This window comes from Falco naumanni, chromosome Z, assembly GCF_017639655.2.
Source record: "Falco naumanni isolate bFalNau1 chromosome Z, bFalNau1.pat, whole genome shotgun sequence".
NCBI lineage: Eukaryota > Metazoa > Chordata > Aves > Falconiformes > Falconidae > Falco > Falco naumanni.
This window is the reverse complement of record NC_054080.1, coordinates 54,367,321-54,393,627: the sequence shown is the minus strand read 5'-3', so window position 1 is coordinate 54,393,627 and position 26,307 is coordinate 54,367,321. Positions and strand designations below refer to the sequence as shown.

General features: G+C 35.7%; 1 protein-coding gene across 22 annotated transcripts in view; it reads right to left on the bottom strand.

The window, feature by feature from the left end:
* Nucleotides 1–26,307, bottom strand: part of PTPRD (protein tyrosine phosphatase receptor type D) — a 380,568-nt gene that overhangs the window by 64,815 nt on the left and 289,446 nt on the right. For 13 of the 22 annotated variants that reach the window (XM_040580319.1, XM_040580317.1, XM_040580320.1 and 10 more), the window contains 3 exons: nucleotides 22,483–22,497; nucleotides 19,930–20,042; nucleotides 10,607–10,704 (listed from right to left, as the gene is read on the bottom strand). In XM_040580319.1, coding sequence (XP_040436253.1) covers nucleotides 10,607–10,704; nucleotides 19,930–20,042; nucleotides 22,483–22,497 — 226 coding nt within the window. The remainder of the gene's footprint in view (nucleotides 1–10,606; nucleotides 10,705–19,929; nucleotides 20,043–22,482; nucleotides 22,498–26,307) is intronic. The other 9 variants (XM_040580335.1, XM_040580321.1, XM_040580322.1 and 6 more) reach the window with 2 other exon arrangements.

The window sequence follows — 26,307 nt, the reverse complement described above, 5'->3', positions numbered from 1 at the left end:
GGGACTTTTTAGAGGAATGAAGAATAAATGAAATGCTTGGAAGCATGATGAAGGCCATGAAAATGTTTCTTGTGGTTTTGATGTTATTCCCTTGACTTCTATCACTGTGTGTGTTACTAACAGTTCAAAAGGTGTTCTTAAATGGTTTTCAGCTCTGAATGAATCTGATTTCTTTTAATTTCCACATAACTTCTGCCCTCCAAAACTTCTGTTCTTTTAAAAAAGCAGTATTTGTGTTCATCATCTTAGCAATTTGTGGGACTAAGTTTAACATATCTTAGTATGTTAATAGTATTAATATCTTGTTATTTCTAAGCTAGTAATTTAATAGACTAGATACTGAAAGTTTTACAAAACTGTTGATGACTTTTTTTCAAGCCTGATTGTGTTTTCTTCTTATATATATAAACAACAAACTAGCGCCCAATTGGTATTCTGCCACCTGCAAAAGTACACATCATTCCTGTGCTGTGCTTAAGTATAAACATAATAACCTGATCCTTCCAATATTAGGGCTTGGTCCCTCTCCAGCCAAAGCATTACTTTTTTGATTACATAGTTAAATTCCTAATTACCAATAAAGCAAGTGGTTTTACTTTGTAACATTTTTCTTCCATTTTCTTACAGTTTAGTTTCGTCACAGTAATGCTCTCCCATCCTCTGAAATGGAAGGCCGATAGAATTTTGAAGCAGGCAAGCACTGTTTGTTTCATTTAAAAACACAAACATTTTTACCTTTACCGTTAAGTGCTATTTATTTAATCTAAGGTGAAAAGAGAGAATCTGGACCACATTTCCATCAGCACTGGGAAGAGGAGTGTCATATGTAATATACATCTTTATCATCTGACCAGCAAGCAATTCATCTACATCATATGGGTTGGAAAGCAATCAAATTTACATAACGACCTCTCAGCAAAGAATATCCCCTCTTACTTTTTTTAGCGAATGGAGGTGAATAAGGTAACTTATGAAAGATGTTTGCAGGTCAAATTTTCAGTATTTTCGAAAGTAATTAGTATGAATTCAGCTCAGATTTCTAGTAATAATTTAGAACATAAACATAGTAATCTCAAAATAAACAGAAGATGTTCTCAATATATTAGTGCATTATACGCTAAATAAATTATTAAATAAAATCAATTATTTGACCAGGAATAAAGCATATCTGCACTGTCTGTGACTACCTAGTCAGAAATTTTTGAGGCATATACGCAAACATGTTAACTAAAGAGCAGCCCAGTGCCCCATATTGAGGCAACACTGCCCTACATTGTTTTAGATACATACTGAAGGAGACACTGGGCGTGATCTTTTAGGTTTTTACCTACAGTGTACAAACATCTGGAAATGAATTCACAGTATAAGATGTCACATATACCTCTTCACATATGATAAGAAAACCGGAAAATAACAGAATAAACTGGCTGACTAACATGCTACTAATTTTGAGTCTGGACTACAGGACTTGGGCTTTACCTTATAAATAATAAAAAAAGATGTATACAAATTAAAATAACCCATAAACAATCTATGCATAATTATAACTACTTGCAAACAGAAAGTTTAAGATGCATTTTTGCATATACTTGGAAAAGTAAAAAAGCGCTTAGAAAATTAGGGACTAAGTAGATCCTTACCCATTATGAGAAAGAGCTTCAGTTCTATATTACACCTATTGTTAATGTGAATTTATAGACTATTAGGAATACTTTACATTTAAAGCTTAACTTCAGCTGTTTGTTATTACTCTTCCCCTTCTCATTCCTTACTGTTTAAGTGATCTAAAGTTGTCTTTAAATACCAAGAAAAAAATCAAACATCAGCTTTCTCTGTCACCTATTTGTAGAAGTAGATGAGGATATGATCATCACAGCAGCATACTATACTCCTAATTCACTTATTTGTATGATGTATGGCCAGATGGTGTAATTCAGTGATTAATATTTAGGCCCACATGCAGACATAGTTAACATAAATTATGTCAAAACCAGGCAAATGGACTGAACTTTAATCTTTACTGTTTTTCTCACCAATCTGAACCACTTTGTGGCCTTACTATCCTCCCACAAAGCGCTGTTTTGTCAAAAGAAAGTTAATTATATTTCCTCAGACTTAATAGCCACACTGGAACAAAGAGTAGAGTGGTATTGGCAGACACATTTCAAAAGTGTGAAAGACCAATAACTCATGAATAACAAGTCTGTACTAACAGTTTTAATGAGTGCTTTAATGGTTTAATGGATGGCACTTTAATAGGATTTCTAGTATATTCATTCTGAAAGCCTGCCTTCAATAAAGCTGTCATTAACAAAGAACTGGATTTCTTCATAGCATAACTGTGTAGTATGGGTGCTTTGTGCAAAAGAAATAAAGATATCTGTAATACTGTTATTGCCCTCCCATGCTTTGACTTATCTTTCAGCTATTGTGTTCTAAATGGTTGGATGTGGAAAAAAGTCTGATCTGTTAATGGGAAAAGACTTGAGTAATATTTGCTAGTACAATGCATCATCCATAAAAATTAGTTCTTTGACTAGGAATCATAGTAACCAAAATGTGTTTCCAGAAGAATTTCAAACCCCCTTCCAGTAACCTCTGTACCTGCTCATTGTTAAGATTTCCTTTATACTGCTTAAACAAGAGGCAAATATTCCCTGCTGTGATTGTAAGACTTCCAGGAGTATATCCTGGTACAGTATTGAGGAAGGAATAATTATGACAAAATGCCATCCTTCCTGGTGTAAGCTGACATATGCTTGCCTGTCCTGAATCAGAGCTCTACTACGGGTCACTATGCCAGCAAATTAAAAGCTATCAGGTCTGTGTCCTTATGTGTGTCATGTTTTCAGCTGGGACAGGCTTAGTTTTCTTCCCAGTCTCTGGTGCAGTGCTGTGTTTTAGATTTGGTGTGAGAACAATGTTGATAGCACATGGATGTTTTTGGTTATTGTTGTGTAATGTTTATACCTAGTCAAGGACTTCTCAGTTTCTCAGGCCTTGCCAGCCAGAGGGCTGGGAGACACAGGAAATTGGGACGGGACACAGCCAGGAGAGGTGACCCGAGCTGGCCAAAGGGATATTCCATACCATGGGACGTCATGCTGAGTATATAAACTGGGGGAAAAAGAAGGAAGAGGGCACATTTGGCATTATGGCGTTTGTCTTCCCAAGTAACCATTACGTGTGATGGAGCCCGGCTTTCCTGGGGATGGCTGAGCACCCGCCTGCCCGCAGGGAGTGGTGAGTGAATTCCTTGTTTCTTTCTGCTTGTGTGTGTGGCTTTTTCTTTACCTATTAAATTGTTCTTATCTCAACCCTCGAATTATACACTCCTTTTCCGATTCTCCTCCTCATCCCTCTTGGTGGTGGTGGTGGGTGGTGGAGGACAAGCGAGCAAGTGGCTGTGGGGTACTTACTAACTTAAAGTTATTAGGTGGGGTTAAACGGATTGTGAGTTACTGCATAGGTTTCACAAGCCCAGATGGGGAAGCTAGCATGTCCTGTAAAGAGACTCTCAGCACTGTAGGTGCTGTGTTTGAGGCTGCAAATTAAATCATGAAAAATCACTGAGTCATAGAGCAACAACCTAAGACCAGGCAGAGAAAGAAGAATGAAAACCCCCAAATTTTAGAGGATGTCAATGCAAATAGACTGTAAAACTGGACAAGATAGTCAGCTACCCATAAAATTGAACAGTTTGACCCGCTTTTACCAATGTCAGCAACTGCAATGAAAAGTTCCTATCATAGCTCATGAATCTATAATAGGATGCTATCATATTATGCAGGAAACTTACTAATAGAATGAGATTTACATACTACATTACCAAAATATGAATGCTAGATGCATGAACATTAATACATGATCATGGAAATTTGCCAAATGGAATTAAATTTTCTAATTAAGGCAGAGCTTTTTACACCATGCTGTAAAGGCTGCCATTTTCAAGAGATATGGGGGGGAATAACCCTCATTTTTTGCTAACTAAATAGTCTTTGGAACTCAAATACAATTTTGCATCCTGGCCCTAAAAACAGTTAAAAATGCACAGATGAGACATTTCCTGTTGAATCTGAAAGGAAAGTTTTTCAAGAGTAGCTAGAAATACAACTAAGGCTTTTGCCAAACTGTTCTCAAGAACAAAAGTATTTTCTCTGCAATGTCAAGCTAATATTCCTATGACCAAATGAGATCATGTAAAACCTGATGCCAGTGGAATTAAACAAGCTATATATGCATATAACTAAAGTACACTTAAGGAGGAAAACAACCATTCTTTGAACACCTTTGAAGAAGAGTCTCTATTACATAAAAATCTTTAGAAAACCTAACTTTTTAAGAACCAATCCCACTGTTCCATGTTTCTTTGCCTCTAGTCTTAAACACAATTTGCTTACTCCCCATCTGCAATTAAACTTTGTATGTGATACCAAAAACCAGTTGTGGTGGAAATAATTCTGTGTTGAAAGCACTCAACTTCAGGTAGCAAATAAATATCAGGAGCAGAAGAATACCTGAGTAGTAAAATGCTTTGTTTATTTTAAATATTTTTTGTGACTAAAGCATCCTGTTGTTTTGTTTTATATATTACATAAAATACAGCAGCTCTGAAACACTAAACTTTGGAATTGCCTCCTATGAGGCAATGGTGTTTCTTTAAATTTTCAAAGTATTTTTAAAGCACTGGCAACATTTTTTTTTTTTTTTTTTTTTGTGAAAGGAGTAAAGGAGTAAAATTCATAACTGATTCCTCCATTGCCCTCCATACCCCCCCCAAAAAATATTGTAAATTAATCTTACAAAGAGCCTCCCAAAAAACTCAGTTTTACCAATAATGACCTACACAGTCTATCCTTGAATAATTCTTGCTGTAAGAAATGGACTACTTTTCTCTTCCTACACTGCTTTCAGTTGGACAAAATAAAACTGACTTTTATTACAGTACTTGACTATTTAAACTGTCTCTGTGGAATTCCTTGGCAAAATGGCATTAGATATCAGACCAAAACACAGCATTCTAATATGTTAACACTAGCTTTCTTTTATCAGAATATTGTCTTAATTATATAAGCATAAACAAATGCTTTTATCCCAAGGAAGCACTCACAGCACAAAAGAAGGAGATAATATGGTACTATAAATCTTGACTACTGCCACTTCGGATTCCTGCATTGTCTTTAAAATTCCCTAGCATAACTATCCCGCTGGCTCAGACACAACCTTTGGTGGAACTAAGCACCAAATAAACTAGGTGAATGCTACAGCATAAGTGCTACTAAGAAGACAAACAACTTCTCATAGTTCACCGAGTGCACTAATTGTTTCTCCACAAATGGAGCACATCCTACAAAAGTAAAGTTACAGAATACTAATACATGATGTTTATAATATTAGAAAGTGGAAACTATTGTAAAGAAAAAGAATAGAAAACACATTTTTGCTGAGAAGAAATTGATTTTTACATGAGTCACTATTATCTGTAATGGTATGCCAGTAAAGTGCAGCCATTTCTTTGGTACAGATTAATTCAGTAGGTCGTCTGTTCTTCATGGACTTTTAAAGTGTTTTATATCAATAATAAGTTTTGTATGTGCTTCTACTATATAAAATTTATTGTGGTTTAGTGTCCACTGTTTATCTTGTTGCAGCTTGAGATACAAAAAGATAAATGTACTATATTCAGTATATCGTCTTCTTATCACAAATCCTACCCAATGATACTGAAAAGCTACAATAAAACTTGTAGTAGTACAGCAGTGTGGCACACAGTCAAAATGCATCTTCATCTTGTCTAATACTCAGTGTTAAAGCAAAAGACTGGCTGTAATTTACAGAAAGAAGCCTGATGAGGAAAACCAGTAAAATTATATACAACTTCGCGTAACATTAGTTAACTGGTGCACACACACATAGACAGTAAATCACACTGTAACACATAGAAGCTGGGAGTGTAATTTTTGTGGTGCAGTGACAGGTTCTCACAAAAAAAAAAATGGTATGAAACTGAATCTTTCTCCTTAAGGATGTGAAGCTATACTACAGATCTCAGATAATAAATGTGAAACTATTTTACGTAAGACCCAGGAATCTGCTTTGAAGGAACAGACTTTCTGTTCTACATTATCAGAGGAAACAATTTTACAAATACATCCAGTGTATTACATAAAGTAGGCAGACACAGCTCTGATACAGTCTATCTCTGTGACCACTTTTTATTGTTAAATGCTGAAACGTGAGTTAAGAAGGAGATACAATAAAAGGTCAGTCACTTATGAATATGGCTTTCTGCTTAGCAGCTGTCAAGTCCATATGGACCCTTGCATTACATAAAAATCCCACTGAAACTGCCCAAGTCAGCAAAAGCTTCATAATAATCAGCTAGGGCTAAGAACCCTGCCTTTAAATTAGAGAGTACAAAAGAACTATGTGACATAAAGGATATGCCATGCTAACAAGGTAAAACAACATCTCCCTAAGGCTTGGGGATTCCAAGCTAATAATAATTAATGAAGTATTTTGAAAAAAATATTTTGAAGTAGAAATTAACTTTATTGAGAAGAGGACATAGCACTATCTATGCTAAAACTACAAAGCCACTTTATCCAACAAGTGAATTATAAGTTTATTTAAATCTTGCAATAGTCATAATCTTTAAAGGCTTAGCCTCTGTTCTCCCATGAAATCTGGTATCCAAGGTAAAGTTGTGAGAGAAGTATAATGATAGTTGATAAAGGAGAGGGGATATAATAACTGTTCTCATGATCATCCCCTGTGAAAGCTGGGGTAGGAGAAGCCCTGAAGAAGCCACTAAGAAATACTAAGAAGACACAGAACTAGTTTCTGAAGACTTCTAGAAGTAGGATCTCCTCCACTCAATGACATCAAAGCTTAGAAAACATTACACAGCTGGAAGACAGTCTTCCCTGGAGAATACACTCCCTTTACCACATCATAACAATGCAGGAGTCCTACTTTTTTTCCTTTCTTCTCCACCTGCTCCCCATCCCCCACCCCGAATATATAGTTTATTCTGTGCATAATTACTCTTTACATTTTTGCAATACTTTCCCAACTTGCCACACTACCCTGGGTATTCCTTTCGAACCAGAGTGCAGAGGGATGCAGTTTAGACTTACAATGTCTTCAATAATAATTTCAGATTGTTTCTCTATTAGATTTCACACAGCACAAAAAGGAACATGTTCTCATAAAAAAAAAAAAAAACAAAAACAAAAAACCACAAACCAAACCAACCAAGCACCAAAACCCCAACACCATAAAAACCCATTTGGGAAGCTATTTGCCAGATGAATGGAGAATACTGCGTTAAACAGGTCTACAAAGAAGTTTTCCTTCAGCTTCCCTAGGAGGGTGCAAGGAAATCAGTTTCATAGAAAATGATGCCACTGTGTATAAGTAAATCAGCAGAAGAGACAGCATGTCGATGTGTGCCTTCTGTGAAAGAACAATTTTTTCTTTCTTTTGGAAGTGGTGAAGAGAAGGGGAGGTTTCTGCCTGTCTGAAGAGAAAGCTGGAACAGGGAAGGAAGTGATATTCTTCCAAATGGAGAAGATAAAACATAGGCAGTTTCGATCAGAAATTCTGAACAAAAGGCAGTGGATGGAACAGGAGCAAGGATGGAACAGGAACAAGTATTCAAATACTCCTGAAGAGCTGCAAAGGATGCATATAATATGAAAAGATGTGTTTGAGTTGTGAAACAAGTAATTATTTTGAAATGGTAATTAAAGTAAGATATGCTAAAAATAATTAAAATGTGTTCTTGAAATGGAGTTAATTTCCTGAAAGAAGTTCTATAAGCTGGATGAGAAGTCAATGTTCACCAGGAAACTGTACATATATATCTTATTTTATGGTATCACAAAGTTGTCGTAACAGTTGTTGTGTATTATCAGGCTATTTTTGAAGATTTTTATCCATGCAAAGTAAGAAACTCCATAAAAATTAAAATAAAATAATTTAATCCCAAAAAGGAAAGGACATTACGAACAAAACCCCAAAAAATATCAGTGGTAACTGATGAAAAATCTTTGTTTCTTTCAATAGGAGTTAACTGGAGGACTTCATTACTATCAATAAAGGTTGGTGGTTTCCGGCTGCACGTTACACCTTTATCTCTTGAAAATGAAAAATATCTCTTTTTCCTTCTGTCACCAGTTCAAACATTATCTGAAGTGATAATAACTGAACTGTTACCATGTGTAGCCATTTCTGCCTTGGAACTGGATAGTTGCTTTTAAGGGACATTAGTCAGGGCTGTTGCTGAAAAAGAAGGCCCCAATCCCCAGCAACAAATGTTCCCACCAGCTCCCTTGTGCTGGCACTAGAGCTCATGCAGCCATGTGGTGAGCTAGTTCAGGGAATTGATCCAACTGAAAACAGCAAAGAAAAATAAAACAATTAGTTTTCAGCTGAATCTATTTCCTGAGATAATCCTTGAACAGCTGCGCATGCACTAGTGCCAGGATTGGCACAAGAGAGACAACAGGAATGCATAGCCAAGACAGGGAGATGACTTCCAGTGATCGTCAAACTGCAGCTTGAGTCCACCGCCTTGACTAGAACATGAAAACAAATAGCAGTGCTTTTCACAAATCCTGTTTCAAAATGGATGAACCTTGGACTGGATGGAAACAAAGCGGTATCTCTAAAGCTAGGATTGCAAAGATGGATGTTGAACTGCCTTGGGCAAAGTAATGTGAACGAAGCTTGATGTTGACCTACCATTGCCCACATTTCAATCTCGAATGTATGATCATTCTGCCCCAGATGGTATATTTTGTAACAAAAAAAAAAAAAAAAAGAAAAAAGAAAAAAAAAAAAAGAAAAAAGTGAAAGCGGGACATTTTACACAGACTGGTAAAATGATCTAGAAGGACAGATACCAAGACTTTAATGATTTAATGTATCTTCACAATGCTGACTATAAATGGTTAAGATTACATTCCTAAAATGACATTCATGATTTAAATAATAAGAGAAATGTAAAATACCAAAACTTTTAAGTTATATGACAGTGTAAGAACCATGTCATCTGCATGACATGCCCAAGACATAGTAAAAGTGTATTCTTTATTTTTGTGGAAGTTATACTACTTTGTATGGCTTGCAATGACACTTTTAATCTATTACATGGAAAGTCTTCCTACACAGATATTCCAAGGAATTTCCCCACAGTACAACTGGAAATGATTGTCAAATTCATACCATATTTTTTTGGTGAACATTGTGTTACATATATTTCCCTGTCTTATTTTTTGTATGCTACAGTCTTTGTACTTAAGAATGCAGGATTTACACACCAAAATGTGAGAAGATTCTCCCACATTTTTTGTGATTGCAGCACTGAACAGCAGTCCTAAGATGCTCTTCAAATAAATTTATTTTCATGAATGTTTGAGATTATACTTTCCTTTTGACATCTAAAGAGATTATTTTTTAAAGCAGTCTTAAAGTCTTTCTGAAGAGAATATTCAATTAAATAATACGTAATTGTAGTTCTCTATTGTACTAGTTAGTACTAATTTTTAACATTTCCGGTGAACACTTTTAAAATACATTGGGAATTTATAGGATCTCATGCAATCACGTTCCTATGGAACCAACACGTGGAAGTCATCTTTGGTGTTTTTTATTGCACTGTCAGTGTTCATATGAATCTTCAAATATAATAGTCCTTAAAATAATGAAAGAAACATGGGCTTTTATTCTGCCATGCTAATAAAGTCTGGGGAGTTTTAAGCAAGGATTAGTGACACAACAGACTATAATGGAAGTACCATGTCAGTGATCCCTCTGGGAGCTGTTAATCCTTCGATCACTGACACAACTACCCATAACTGCTCTAAAGAAGCATTCTTTTTACGATGGTTCAGTGCATACTTTATCCACAGATTTTTGACATAGACAATACTGGCATTCAAGAAACAGCTATAATTTACTGTCTTTCATGGATGGCTATCTAAGGGCCTTTAGCCACAAATTACTGACATGAGAGGATGTTACTCTCCGCAGTACCACTGTTTGGGGAGGTATCCTACTCTCTTCCAGGTAAATTCTTTCATGCTCTTATAGACCATCATTCACAGATTATCAGTGTGGCATTATTGACAGAAGGAAAATACATTGTCTTGGAACTTTTATATTAGAAAAGCCATCAGGCAATTGCAGATTCTTTTCATCTCTGCAAAATTAACACAGTGGACTGTAACTTCTTTGGAACTTGTACTGTATGTGTCTTGTCAACATCACACAGGAGATTTTAAAAATAATATAAGGATCTTTTAATTGCAGAAGAGATGGATGTTTGTGTATATTTTAAAAAGTGCTGTATCATTCACTACGCTACTTCAAGTGTGTGCCCATGGAATATGCCTGACATGAATACTCACAAAAAAAGAATAGATTATTTCTCCACCTCACCAACACAGCCATTTGTACACAGGGAACGTTTTTTAACCATGGTTTTAATATCTTATAAAACTGGTATCATCAGCATGGGTACATATCAGAGAAAAGTCTAGGGAAACAGGAAGCATGATGTTTTAAATTATTTGAATAGTGAGAAAGTGGGGAAAATTACCTCATACTCCTGTGAGAACTTCAAATTGTCATTTGCTTTCAATCTTTCAATGTGATCTGCAAGTTCCAAGACAGGTATTGGGGGATGACTGGCCATACCTGTTGAACAAGAAAGATGAACAGAATTTAAAGTCAACTACAGTGATGGCATCACTCTAATATTCAGAAAATGCAGTAGTTAGAATGGCTAGAAATGTGTAAGTAGTAAAGATGTCATGTGAGAGAAGCAGGCAGATAGTTCAGTTACTGAAAGCAGGACATGCTCTGCATAGATGAGCTATGAAGCTAAATTAAAATAAGTTACCAAGCATATCCCCAAAGCTAACACTCCTAGTGTAGAGGAAAGAGTTACTGTAGTATGAGTCAATGAGGTTATCTAGGCATGGAAAAATGGGACAGTTAGACCTGATGTTGATCTCTGCTTTTGAGTAATGACTCTAAATGTCATTTCAAACTCATTCTCCTGCACTGCATGAAATGGAAACTCCATTGAATTAGATGAGGAAAGGTGAGCTGAGAAACAAACACTGAAAGAGCCCTAAAGGGGAAAGAATTGTGTTTTGACAGAAAACAAAGTGACTTATGCATAATCAAGAAAAAATGAACTTGAAGAATGAAGGTTACCGAGGTAACCAGAGACACCTGAACCTGCAAAGGAAATGGTAAAAAACAAAGAAACCTCAAACCAACATAAAACTAACTTACAAAGTAAATTATAAAAAATGAAATGGATAGCTTGAGGATTAATAATAATGCATCAAGGTACAGAAGACTGACTACATATTCTGACTAAATTGAAAATACTTAAAAGATTTAATGAAATTTTGAGGTGACTGACATGCAACTATGAATGACCAGAATAACATGCACCGTTGCTTTTAGACAACAGTCACTGAAGACAACATTGGACATCAGACAATCAGAACTTCAAAAATGTTTTCACTAGTAGCAGATTGTAGAGGCAGGGGTTGTACAGTTTGGCTGGACACACATGCTGACTGCACTAGTACCTTAAAATATGCTTAATCTGAAACCCCATTTATCAACCCCCAAACGGACCTACAATCTACTTCAGGTGTAAACATCTTTGTCCATGATGAAGATATTGAGTGAATAAGAAGAAGAGCTGGGAATCAGAGATAGAGATGGGCATGGAAGGAAGTATGGAGACAGCAAGGCAAAAGAAAGACAGAAAAGATGTGGGGTCAACTAGGACAATTTGCCAGCTGAAGATTTGCCAGGAAAAAATTTGTGAACATGTTTGTTTCATGCTATAATTCTTCATGACCCTTCACCAAAATGCTTACATTCTTCTCTTCATGCTTTATACTATCATACCTAAAATGAAAGTGAGGTTTCAATCGCTTGTGGGAAGAAACCAGAGCTGGCTAGAAAAGTTAAGCTAGTGAACCCCAGGATCTCTTGAAATTACAAAGGGAAAAAAGTGATGACTCAAGGGGGCTCAAGCTGGAAGCCATGTTGCACAATGTAGTTTGCTTTGTCACCATGAATTTCAAGAGCATGCCTACAACAGTTAACTTGCACTTCCTGTAAAAGCAGCTGAAAATGACCATGTGGTTACAACACAGTCACACTATAGCACGTTTTTCTTTCTTTTTTTTTTTTTTTTTAATTCTTGTTTTCCTTTTGATTCTTTGATATTTCAGACATCATACCATAGTACAAAATAACGTGCAGCAGCACTGGCCCTAATTTTTCTGACCCTATACATGTATATTTATTTATTACCTTCATAGCACATCTGTGATGGCAAGACATTATTTAAAGTAGATATTAAGGCAAGGTGTCAGTCAACTGAAAAAGCAGAATATTCAGATATTAATGGGAAGATTTCTTATACATTTCAATTAACAAATTAGTCCTTTAGTGCTAATTTATTTGAATAAATTTTGGTTGTCTCCCATTTTCTTAAAAATTTCACTTAATACAACTTGGCTACTCTCAAAATGAGTGTGGGTGACAGTCATCTAATAATTACACTGATTGATCCAGATCAAGCACCCCTATGGAAAATATGTGAGTGAAAAGGCACAAGAGAGCTCTAGATTGATCCAGAAATGGAGGTGGACTGATGTACATCTAAAACAGTGCTTGAACAGAGAAAATAATAGAGACAAAGATGTTTAGACCTTTTCGAGCGAATCGTGGGAGAGAGTTATTATCATATAAGGACTGAGTGGTAGTTTGGCTAGAGAGGGAGGACACAGAGCCAATCAGGGAGGCGTAGGGGACTGAATTACTGCTCAAAGCTGTAAAAAGTAAAAGCCAATCGGAAACGGGAAACAAATTAGTAACAGCAGTAGACCATCATAACCAATCAATCTTGCACATACAGGCACTTCAGACATGCACAAAACAGCGCCTGGAAACTCAACTCAGAAGATGTCTAAAGGTCCAATTACCCTACTGTAAACATAAAGGACATAAAATCAAAGAGAATGAGACTGGCTCATGCTCATCATGTGATGAACCTGACCAAATTACCAGCATCATGAAGAGAAATCTCAATAATTAGCTTACTGTGAAAGGACTATTTTTTTAAAGATGCTGAACATGCATTCTTTTTTAGACTACTTTTGTTTATATGCTCCTTTATATGCCACTTGACATTTCTAAGGGGAGATTTTGTATTAAACATTTTGTGCAAATGAAACTTGACATAAAACTTCCTTTTCTATGGAAAAAAAGGAACTACTTACTGCTTCAGAAACTGGCAAATTTTGACTGCATATAATCCTTTTCTCCACACCTTTTAGGTACTTACACTTGAACACTTACTAACTTCCTTCAAATAATATGGCGCAGTTAACTTACGAAGTAATTGCATTTGGTATAGTTTAATCTTTTAAATACATAAAATGTGTTCTATTGAGATGATAAAAGTAGCTACTTTTCAAAAGAACTGCTGGCAGACTTTTGTTATCTAATCAGTCTGTGAGTCATAATAAGCATCATAACAGAATATGCTATGAATGAACATTTTAAGATCTTATCTCATGCAAAAGCATGAAGCTCCTACTGAGCTTAACCTGAGTTGCATGTGAACAACAGGTGTGGAACTTGACTCAAAAAAACCACCCAAAATACAGCTAAACACACTTATTTTTGTGGCTACAAACAAGATAATACACTTATTTACTGACACACCTCCACATCAATCAGCATATGCTATGAAAACACAAAAAAATTAAAGACAATATAAGCTAAGTTACAACAGATCCTGTGACGTGCTACAAAGTCAAAAGAAACTTCATGCTGAAAACATGCTTTCAAACTTCCTTTAAAATAAGTTAAAAAAAGGAGATAAAACCACTTAAAACCTCAAACAAACAAACAAACAAACAAACAAACTAAACTAAAAACCACCACATGCAAAACAGAGCTGAAATTTTATCTATAAGAAGCTTTTATTTCCAGATTTGGTAGAAGATTACCAAATGTGATTGATCTTATGCAGCCTAGTATAACCCGTCAACATGAATTAAATGAGAATGTATGGTTTAATTACAGTGTAGAATTATCTTCTGGTTAATTTGTAGTAAATACAAGACTAAGGAACACAGGATAACATATGTGCCACAAACTTTAAGCAAAAATTGGAGAGCAAGGTCAGAATTCATTTGTATATTAGCAACCATTAAACCTTTTAGGTATACTACTTTAGCCCTCTGAAACAAGTGGGTGTTTTGGCCTTGTTAATAGTGTGTTTAATTAGGATTTTGTTTATTGCCAGGGTTTTATGACGGCTTTTAAAAAAAATAATTAAGAAACACATATTTATTTACGAATTTGGACCTGTAAGCTGGAATGCCCACAATAAACAAGAAGGAAGTTAGATTTAAACAAAGTGCTAGCACACAGACTACAATCTAGACAAACTGAAAACATGATACATCATATTCACGGAAATTTCTTTACAAAATTAGTTGTATTTCAGGTCCACATTGAATTAATAACCTGTAATTCTAAAACCCTAATTTATTACGTCCTCATTTTTACTTAATAACACAAATAACCTCCCACACACTAATCTATGTTGATTAAGCTATTGTCCCTTTATAGAAAAAGGAATGAATCAGTTAACAGATGTCACTATTACTGATACTTACCCTTATCAAAAAGGTAGAATGAAATACTTATTTAAAATTTGGTCATGGAAAGTAGAAAAATAAGAAAGATGACTTCAATTCAGTAGGAATTTGGCATCCATGAAAATTTAGCAACTATACCTTTAGTATATTTGACAAAAAAAAAAGTTACTTTAAAATCTCTTTCATACAGTTAGAGCTAAGCCAGAGAGAGTTCTTACAGCTTGTGTACAAAGTTAAATTTACGAGATTAGCTTTAGAGAAATATATCAGCCTGCTTTAGCTATTCTAAAATAGTTACCAATGTGCATATAATATTGCAAAATGAAGTCACTTTTATTCCAGAAGAATTTATGTTCTTGAAAACTAGATTAATTATTCTGGAATGAATGCAATTCTTGTTCTGCATCAAAGACAGCTCTACTAAGCAGCCCTAGGGTCTCTGCAGCTTTTTGGCAGAAGGTCCAGCTCTGAGTGAGGTGTAAAAGCCGTGTACGCAGAGAAAAGGGGAAACCTAGTTTACAGACACGGATCTAAAACTGTTTAATGCAATAACAGGTTGCAAAACTATTGCCTAAAATCCAGAGGAAAGGAAAAGAAAAAAATTACTTTTACAAGCTGAGGAACTTTCAGCTCCAGCTCCCAGCTAAGCAGACTGATTGCTTCAGGGTTTGAAAGCAACCAAGTGGGATATCAGAAAAGTGCCATTTGCACTCTGAAGCCTGTACCTCCTTCAGGTGCCTGAATCCTTCAGATGAGTCAAGTTCACATGAAAAGCTGTATGTAGGATCACTCACTGTGAGAAAGCTATTCCAGTATGGCTTTGCCATGGAGACAAACCACAGTATTTCTTTCAGCATTGTCATAATTCTCATAAACAGAAATTCTGTGGATAAACCAAAGGAAGAAATTTCCTGCTATCTTGCAAAGCAGGTGACTAAATCCAGACATAATTTTTTTTCCCACATTTGTTATTTGCACCTTTTTCCACTGGATCTGTTTTACCCTTTTTTCTGCCTTATCTTGGAAACAAGTTAGTGAAACTTCCTTAGGGACTGAGGGATTCAGTGTTTTGTGAGCATTTATCTAATAAAAAAAGCAATCTTTGATTCAGAGCTGTAAAAATTGTTTATTTTTCCTGTATTTCAAAGCATCTTATTTAGTTTATAGAAGATAATGAAATAATTGTTTAATTGGCACCCAATTACACAAATTACTTTTATAAGTATAAAGTATATAAGTGTGACATATACTTAAATGGGGGAAAAAAACCCAGTCACTTTTGAGGTATGACTCAATTTAGTTCTTTGGCTGATTGGTTGATTGAAGTCTGCCTGAGCCTTGAGTCTCTCATAACCCACTCAAACCACATCAGTTATTTTCCTCTATGCAAACCTGGGCTTCCTCATTTTATGAAACCTTTTGTGTTGGTTTAATTATTACCCCTTCCCTACCTTTACTCTCCCATGTAACAGAGATTTCGAAAATCTGCAAACCAGGTTGATTATCTTAACGCTGTATTTCACAAGGAACTTGTAGAATGGGAATAATGTGACTGGCTTTTCCTCAGCTACTCCAGTTCCAGAAGAATAACAGACTTATAAATGAAATCCTGCATGCTACAGAGAGATTGGGTATTTTCATCTTTACTCAAAGAAAACTTGTCATAGCTGTGATCCACTCAGTGGCATATGAGCATATATAACAATTGTATCTTTCTGGATAACACATATGAACATTGGATTTTGTTCTCAGATGTGGAACTGTGGACTATTCCAAACGGCAATAAAAATGTTAACATTATCTATGGAGTTACTGAGTAAAGCAACAGATGAATTTGATCCTTCCTGGACAAGGTAAGATAGGAAGCCCTTTAGGTAAGTACTAGAGTAGTGAAGAATGACATTCTTTGTTAACAGACAAGAGAAAGTGAAAAGAAAGCAAGACGTTTGCTGTGCTGGTAGTTTAGATTGGATTTTTACAACATCTTCATCCTGAATAGACAATTTTACAACAGTAAAAAATAGCTGTGCCTAAATCATTGCTTAAATATCACCAAAGATAAAAAAGGCTTTCCCATAATTTCTTTCAAAAAGTTACACCTAACCACCTGCATCAGGAACATTTTGTACTTGTGGTTAGAAATTCAGATTTACCACAGCAAGGGTTTTTCTTTCAAATTATTTAGATATCTTTATCTGATTAGACCCTTCCTTACACAATATATGATCACTAACATTTTTGGAAGGAGGCTGTTTAGAAATCTTGTAAAGTATTACATTTCACAGCAACCCAGAATTTTGTAGGAACATCTCATTCTCCTCTCCCAGTGAAAACTGGTAATTTGGATATGCCAAAGTAATTTAAATTTTCTTCTCTAACACTTCTTCACATTATGGATCCTTGGCAACTGTTTTTTTTTCCTCTCCCACTGGAAGCAACTGGTGTCCCTGGAAAGCCTCAGGCAAACTACAGATAATCTAAATAAATTTCATAATCTAAAAAAATAAGTCATTATAGTAACAATGATGTCAAATATCCTATTGCAGTTGTACTGACATGGCATACACTGATAGTTAAAGTACATTCACCAATGTCATTTATTTTATGTGTATGGTTAGAAATAGTAACATCTTACAAAGTAGATAAGGCCACTGAATGAGGGTGACTGCAGATGTCTTAATAAAAGAAACCCAACACATAACCACATCAGCCCCAACCCCTTCTCTCATCTGCTTGCTTTGTCACAGCAGTGCCCTACTGCCTATTTCTGATACCTGGCAGAAAACAAAAACCACACATGTGAAAGAACAATAAAACCAACACAACTGGTATCTTGAATATACAGACTTTCTCTAGTTTCTATACATTTGTCTTGAAAAGCTTTGTCTTGCATGTTTGTTAATGGTATGTTGCAGTGTGGAGTTGGATAAACATTCCTGCAGGATCTAAATATTAAAGATAAATGCAGCGGCTTTTAATGGAACGGTAGCTTTAACTGAAGTTAATGGGAGTTAAGTGAGGTTCTGCTTTCATTAGAACAAGAACTGTACCATTACTTCATTGGGGCTAAGATTACATATTAAGAACATGCTAATTAGCAAGTATTACACAGCAAGACAAATGTCATGGGGTAGGAATTTTCTGCGTGATATCTGGTTGCATGCTGAGTAACATAATGGCCTGACCTGTGCCTAGGAGTCTTAGGTGGTACAACCGCAGGAAACAAGATCATAATTTCATTTTGGTACTAACAAGATTTTTAATAATAATTGTAATCCTCGATTTTGTAAAAAGGTGTACAGCAAAGAAGAATAATTCATAATAAAAATGGATTGCAGACATACTGCTCAACTAGTGCTTGACAGAAAACTGAAAGGTTCCCAGATAAACTATAACACTGCAAGGAAAGTTACAGTTCCCCCCCCCCGTCCAGGTCTTTTCAGATCAATGAGATGGAATTACTGTGTCCACAAGTGTCTCAAATCCTGCCATTTCTTGGTAAGTTTACATTCTAACTGTAAATTTAGAATTAATCACAATAACATTTATATTTAAAGTTGTTACAAGTTGGCAGTATTTTTTTTTTCTGCCCACATTTTATTTTAATTTATTATGACTATTAAATGGATAGGTAAAACTCCACATCTAAATACATGGATAGAAGAAAATTATGCTTATGTACCTAGTTATTAAGACACTCACCCTACTTCAATATATATCTGTCTACAGATCATGACTTGTTTTAGGCAGAAGTTAAATCATAAGAATCATAGCTTTCAACTTTTCACGTTTCAAAGACTTGTATGCATACTTCTATCTCTGTAACAACCTTTAAAACTTCGTATGAAAGTTAAGGATAACATAGGAAACCTTGCTCAGTAAGGATGAATCTACATTAATATTGCAGTCTCAGAAGCACAACTGTGAATTAAAACTTTCAATCATTTCCATCTACTGCACTTAGGTTCATATTATAGAGGTCCCAGAGCACCTCAACAAGACTGCTGTATTCAGATGAAACTAAACTAGAAGATGCGCTCCTGAAACACACCTAATCCACTGCACCTGGTAAACAGTATTCAGCATACTGGAACAGATAAAAAAAGGCAAGGTTGGGTTAAAATTCAAACCTCCAGACTCCTCCCTTTCTACCTGTGCCATATACATGTAGTGTGGATGTTGGGGCTCTGCAGATCCACTCTTGCTGGGGCAACACTATCTCAATGCAGCCACTGTATAGAAGGTCAGAAATGAGAATTGCAAGTTCAATTAACCCTTTTGTAATATTTAGTATGTCAGCTTTTGCAGCTCGTCTCCCAACATCTCAAGTACTTAATTCTTTATGAGCTTGAATTAATTATTTTTTGTACTTAATGAATGTGACAAACACAAGGCTCAGGAAGACTCAATAAGTAATTAGCATCAGATCACATGCGCAATCATAGTGTAATAGAAAACAAGTCTACTGGAATACAACACGATCAAAGTAAAACTAATTTAAAAAAAAAACCACCAAAACCAAAAAACCCCAAATGACTCTTCAAGAAGGTGGTAATAAATATCAATACTATTTTAAGTATTTCTCTCCTGCTGTTTCTTGACTGCCAAACCAAATACCTTTAAGAAAACAACACTTAATCAATAAAATAAGTAAATAATACTTTTTTGAAGTGTGTTGCTTCTATCTTCAGAACTACTGACATGCTAATATCATCTTTGACCCTAACATATAGCCTGATTTGAAAAGACAAGACCATTTCTCTAGTTAGCATTTCTTTTCCGTAATGACATTTGCAATGTAGTGAAACTTGCAATGATGTTAACAGATTACCTGGTAATACAGTAGATAAAAGGGAAGCTTATTTACAATGGAGTAGCTGTAAGAATATTATTAATAAAGAGAGGGAGGTACAGTTCCCAATAATATTTTCTACACTGTTAGGTTTAACATGGAAATTTATCACATAAAACATATCTGTACAACATATGTGACTTTGGTGTCTTCTTTACAGAGCTTTAATTTTGTTTCATGCAGGATTTTCTTTAAATAAAGAAATTACAGAATTATTTCCAAAACTAACAGAGGAATAAATTGTGCAAAAACTCAGAAGCCATCAAAATACATTTTGTTAAACAATCTATCTGTTCTGTTACGGCACTACTAACCAGTTTGTGATCATAGAGCTCTCAGTGAGGTATTATTTTCTCTTACCCGGAGTTTGAAAATTAAGGCGTCGCAGCTCCACTGGGTCTGTGGGATGGTGAGAGGGGACCTCCTTGCTGTTGGGTATGCTACTCTTTCTAGAATCAGATTCAGCCCTTTTCCTGCATGGAGAAGGTGAATACATGTAAACATAAGATCAAGGTGTTAGTTTGACAAATAAAGGTGCTTGAGTGTTTGTGTTTAATCATTATATTTTAAAGGCGAGAAGCTTGCTTCTGAAAAAGTATACAATCCAGTGCAAAGGTAAAATAATTACGCATGGTGGGTAGGAAAGCTACAATTTGCAACGGGAAAATGAATCTAAGTATAGTAATGTCATAGCGAAAATCGCTGCATTCTGCGCTAAACTGATCCTCTAGGTCATCATTCCTGACACCCAAATAGTTAATTTTTATAAGGCATAACATGCAACTTCCAAAAAAATCACACATTCTCAATTTTAAAAGCTAGCTAGCTAGCTATATCTTTATTAAAAAGTAGCCAAATCTAAAGTATGTAATAAAAAATGATCATACCAAGTTATTACAATCGAATACTTAATGATTTATACACACAGCTCTGCACTGCTTATAAAAATAAGCTGCATTTTTTTTATATTTCCTCTACGATAGAGAACAGTACAGAAGACACCTATCCCAGAAGACACCTATTTCTTTCATTTTCTAGGAAGTAAGATCCTGCTTTGTTACCTCTCATCTCTGTAAAAGCTACACTACACATTCTTCATCCATTTGATCACACCTACACATCCAAGGCTCAGATTCTGTATGAAAGTTTCTGATCATATTAAGACTTTCACTGCAATAATAGTACTTCTGTGAATCTGTCCAAAGCAAGTGGAGTGAAGGAAGGAAGTGAGGGAGGGAAGGGAGGAACAAGGAAACAAACTTGTGTATGTTTCCCTTTCCCTAGCGAGAAGCAGAGTCCATGTGTGTTCTTAGTCTGACTGTTCTAGTAAAATGGACTCCCATCATTTGGGAGTGTAATTTTCTGTTGCAAAACATGGAGAACTATGTTACACGAAGAATATCTACCACTCTGCAGTTTAATTCAGGAATATGTAAATTTAATGTTTTAATTTGAAGTAGAATCATTCTTCACTAGTACTCTCTGAGTCCTGAATGAAAATGCAAACTGGTTGATATTCTTTATGTAATATAAAATGAAAGTGCAAACAGCAGCAAAGTTTTACTTTGCAAAAACAGAAGTGAGATGATTTTAAGGTGTCCAATATTTGCTTTAACATACCACTGTTACGGGGGTTTTTTTTCCTTTCTTTTTTCCTAATTGACCCACAATGTGCAATGTTAAATCTGTTACCATTCTGCTGTGTTCCCCTCTTAAAAATGCTCCAGTTGATTCCTTGCTGTTCTTGAAATGACGAACACCTTGTGGCATTCATGAAAGGTGCATACAAGCAAGATTTCAAAGACTATGCAAAGAACCAAACAGCAACATCATCACAGGAAGTATTTGAAAGTTACTTGAAAGTTATTATTCCTATGATTTTAGGGGGAGGGGAGAAGTGTTTTGATGTAAAAACACTCCATCTGTTTTGCAGTAAATACCTTAATATATGTATTAATTACTATTTAGTGAAGCGATGAAGCTTTAAATCTGATTCATCTGGTTTTACTCTTTTTTAAAATTATTTTGGAGTAACTTGGTTGAAATTCCTTTTTTACTTTTGAGTTTGACTATTTCAAACTCCTACCACAGTAGCACAGTGGCCTAGTGTTCTTTCTTCTGAAGTAAAGGTGTGTGATGCAGCTTTTAGCAAGTATTTTTTACCTATATTTCCTTCTCCTGAAGTCTAGGGATCAGTGGAGCTGTCTAAAGACAAGCTTAATTTACCTTTTTTCCACTTGCAATTCAGTACTGGGCATCAGAACTTCATATTAATCTCCTAAAAGTACTAAAATATCTTCTAATCCTATCTCTGAATATTTTGAATACTTATAGGACAATAGAATGGTTTATTACTTATTATTCTTCTCAGGATCATTCTGGCTTTTTTGTATCTTTCCAGACTACACAAGACATTACAATTCTTTCAGATTATACAGTGGTTTTGACACAGGTGGAAAAAAATCCACAAAGGATAAACGAGATCACTGTAACATTTCCACCTGTAGAACTGTAAGTCAGCACTGACTCTATGTATATAGAGCATTATGGAGATTTACAGCAGCTAACACTTGACCCACAACCGCGCATTCCCTTTCAGCTGCTTTGGTTATAGCAAAGAAACAGTGTTTTAACTTCTTTAAAACACAAATAAACCTGTGCTATCTCTTGAAAATGTACCCCGTGGTAACACAAAAAACCTGCAGCGAAACATGGGTGCATATATTATATTACTTTTCAGTGCTGTAAACAATATAACAAATCTTTCAGTTGCCTTCATATCAATAGGTTACTGTCTACATTTACTTAGGTTGTCAGATCCTTTGTCTTAGATCATTATCAGGACAACCTCTTTTTTCTCTTTTGTTCTCCATTTCTGGATTAAACAAAGAATGATTACTTTTCACTTCTCACCTGTCAGGTTTACTGCTCCATTTTAATGCAGCAAAGAAGGGAGAAAAGGTGAAATGTTAGTTGACCAGCAACAAACATGGTGAACACAGCAACAGAAGATGTAAGAAATGTTGATTTACAGCGAAGATATATAACTAAACTAAATTAAGAAATCACTGTTAAAAATATTTAATGCTTGGGAACCATAGAATAAATGGATGACACAAGGTTAAGTTTAACGTGACTTCTTCTGTCGAAAAAACAGATCTCTTTCAGACATTATCTGCAAAGTAGGGCCACCTCAAATTTTAGGCAGTGAGATAATGCAGAATGGGTGTTTAATTTAAGCTATCTAAGTAATGTTAACAGTACATTGACAAATGGCATCTCACTGATGTAGCTCCCTCTTACATTCTAGAGAGAAGAGAGACGAGAGGAGGGAGAAGAAGGAAGATGAAAGTGGAGAGCAGAGGAGAAAGGGAAGGAGAGAAACAGGGAAGAGGGAGAGAAACAGGGAAGAGGAAGAGAAAGGCAAGCTAAGAACAAGGTTAAATATGATTTGTACTACATTAAAAGAAAAAAAAAGAAAAAAAAAAAAAAAAAGAAAACGTTTAAAACTATTTTATAAAACCAGGTAATAAAATGTCAGGAAAACAACAGTACCCTGGAAAGTAAGGTAAGGTATGCATAAATCATTCTCTAACAAAATATTTCACACCTTTTTAGATTTAGAAGTAATGTCACATACTTAAGATCAACAATGATATATAGACATCTGTAGTGATTTATGATCTACAAATATCAGCTAAATAGTGAAAATAATTTATTATCTCTCACCAACAGGTTCCACTATACACATGCTGTAAACACAAGGTTTGTCTACCTTTCTGTCTGTTGATCATAGTAAATAGGGGTTCTACAAACTTTGAATAGCCTGGAGTCCGCAATGACCAATTAAACATGTTATGAAAAAGTTTTTATAGATTCCTTCATTATCAATTTAGATTCCTCCATTTTCATTTCTGTGGGTTTTAACATCTGTTTTTTCTCTTAGAAGCATGTTTCTTCTTACAGCTCAAGATTCAGCAGGTCGAGAGAGGCAATTCTGCCTCTCTACTTCACAGTGGTGAGACCCCATCTGGAGTCCTGTGTACAGCTCTGGTGTCCTCAGTACAGGAAAGACATGGATCAGGTCCAGAGGAGGGCTGCAAAAATGATCTGAGAGATGAAACACCTCCCCTAGGAGGAAAGGCTAAAACAGCGTTGGGGTTGTTTAGCCTGGAGAAGAGAAGGCTCTTGGGAGACCCTATTGCAGCCTTTCATTACTGAAAGGTGGCTTATAAGAAAGATGGGCACAGACTTTTTAGCAGGGCCTGTAGCGGCAGGACAAGGGATAATGTTTTTAAACTAAAAATGGGTAGATTCAGACTAGGTATGAGGAAGAAATTTTTTACAGTGAGTGTGGTGAAATGCTGGAACAGGTATCTTGGAGAGATGGTAGCCGCCCTATCCCTGGAAACATTCCAGGTCAGGTTGGATGGAGCTCTGAGCAACCTGATAAACTTAAAGATGTTCCCTGCTCCTTGCAGGGGGTGTAGAATAGATGACCATTAAAGCTGCCTTCCAGCACAAACTATTTTATGATTCAGAGTGCCCAAATTCACTATGTTCAAAAGATTCAAGCTTAGGCTCCTGTCATCTGAACCAAATCAAAAAGCTGCACTTTATAAGAGCAAGCAACACAGAAGTCTGTCAAGACAGTTTTCATTCCTTTTCCCTACAACTGGAAACCCACTTCACAAACAAACCTGATTCCAGAAAGATCTAGAGGAGTATTTTGCTCTTCATCAGTGAAAGGCTGAAATTGGAGAACTTCTGATTTCTTAAAAACCAGGAGGAATAGCCACATAGATTCATGTTTAGAGTGTGGGTGGGGTGAGGGAAAAGCGATGAAAGGATGCTTCATGGGGATGTGCACTCTCTTTGTAGTTTGTCAGCTTCTGAGATACATTGAACAATTTCTAGAGGTCTTTAACATATAATAACTACATTCATAACCATCTAAATTCTGTGTAACTGAACATGTGTCACACATTCAAAGTGAGACAAAAGGATTTACTGTAGGTCTGCCTAAGCTGTAGGTTGCAGCAGGGTAGTGCTTCTATCAAAACCACCCTGAGATACAAACTATGACTCAAACAGTCTTCATAATGGTTAGGCATTTCCTCTAGGGGAGGCTTAGCCTGCACCTCTCTGTATCCAGGTAAGTGGTTGCCTTTGTTTGAGATGTTCGATATAAATCTTACTATGCTGTACATTTTACTCCATGTTTGAGCTAGCAAAAAAAATATTTTCTAGAGGGCAAGAATATGGCCAAAACGAAAGTAATGTTTAATTAATTTACTTGGATCCCTAAATTTGATTATTTTAATTTATGTCAAATAGATTAAAGATCTGCTCCAAAATTATTCCCTCCCTTCACTACGACTGCAGGGTGGTATCACTGCTACAATGACAGAGAACACCAGACTGATCACTGGCCAAGTCAGTTCCATTGGCCAAGACATCAACTCAGGGAAGTCAGGAAATTCAACTGCAACTCAGAAAAAAAATATATATTTTTTTCTGTGAGAACAGTAGAACAGGTTGCACAGAGAGGATGTGGAGTTTCCATTCTTGGATGTACTGAAACTTGCCTGGCCATGCCTTTGAGCTATACGTTGTAGCTGGCCATGCTCTGAACAGGGCTGGTACTGGGCAATCCCCAGAGCTGTGACCCTTTGGTTCTGTGAATCTGTGAGCTGTTTTGCACACTCTACATTAATCAGTCTCAAATGTGTTAGACGTTGTATTGCAGCTACAGCTGACAACAGCAAAAACTACTCCAGTATTTTCCCCATCTATTATTGTTAAGTACAAGCTGCAATGACCTTTTGGCTATATTCTAATATATAATCCAAAAATATTTCTATGAAGTATCTTTGCTTTCAGATTTTAAGAAGAGTAAATGCAGAGGCAATAACTTTTATAAAAACTGACTAACAAATAATAAAGGGGTCAAACATGCACCCTTAAACTTTGGAACAGTTAAATATGCTTCACACTGATACATTAAAATTATCCACAATATCTGTGATAGCGTCTGTTTTAAAGGAAGGCAAGAATTTTGCCCTTAAAATGATTATTTTAAAAACTGCGGTCAACCTTTCTCTATGAATGAAATTAAAATGTAATAGTATTGCAAATAAAGAGATTAGCAGTCCAAGTCTGTTTATAAAGGCTTGTATGGACAAAGGGAAATAAGCACAGCTGACCATTATTGGAGTTACTACACTTTGCAATTCAAAACACAGGGTCATTTCCCAGTCATCTTCTGACTACACATTCTTCAAGATCATCTTCCCCCTTTGTAACATTTTTCACGTGTTTTCATCTATCAAGCAGACACCCTCTATCCTCTGTTTTCTTCTCTCCCTATCCTAGCTGTTGCACCTATGCCCTAACATATTCTAGAAATATAATTGTAAAATTTCCTGTATCCATGAAAATTCCTATTTCCCTACTTTTTATTGTACCATGTCCAACTCCTGTAGCCACAGTAATTCCCTTTAACAGAGTTAACTAAGAAATTAAATTTCCCTGTTTTCTCAGAGCCCTATGCTAAACATCCCTACTGTCTTGTCTGGTTATTCCCGCTTTACAGACAGTAAAGCTATCAAATGCTAGCTGTCAGCTTGAATCCAGATACTCTAGAAAAAAATATCCAATTACATATTACTTTTTTAATAGAAATGAAAAGTTCACAGAGAACCACAGAATGGTAAAACTGCAGTCATAATTTCTCAG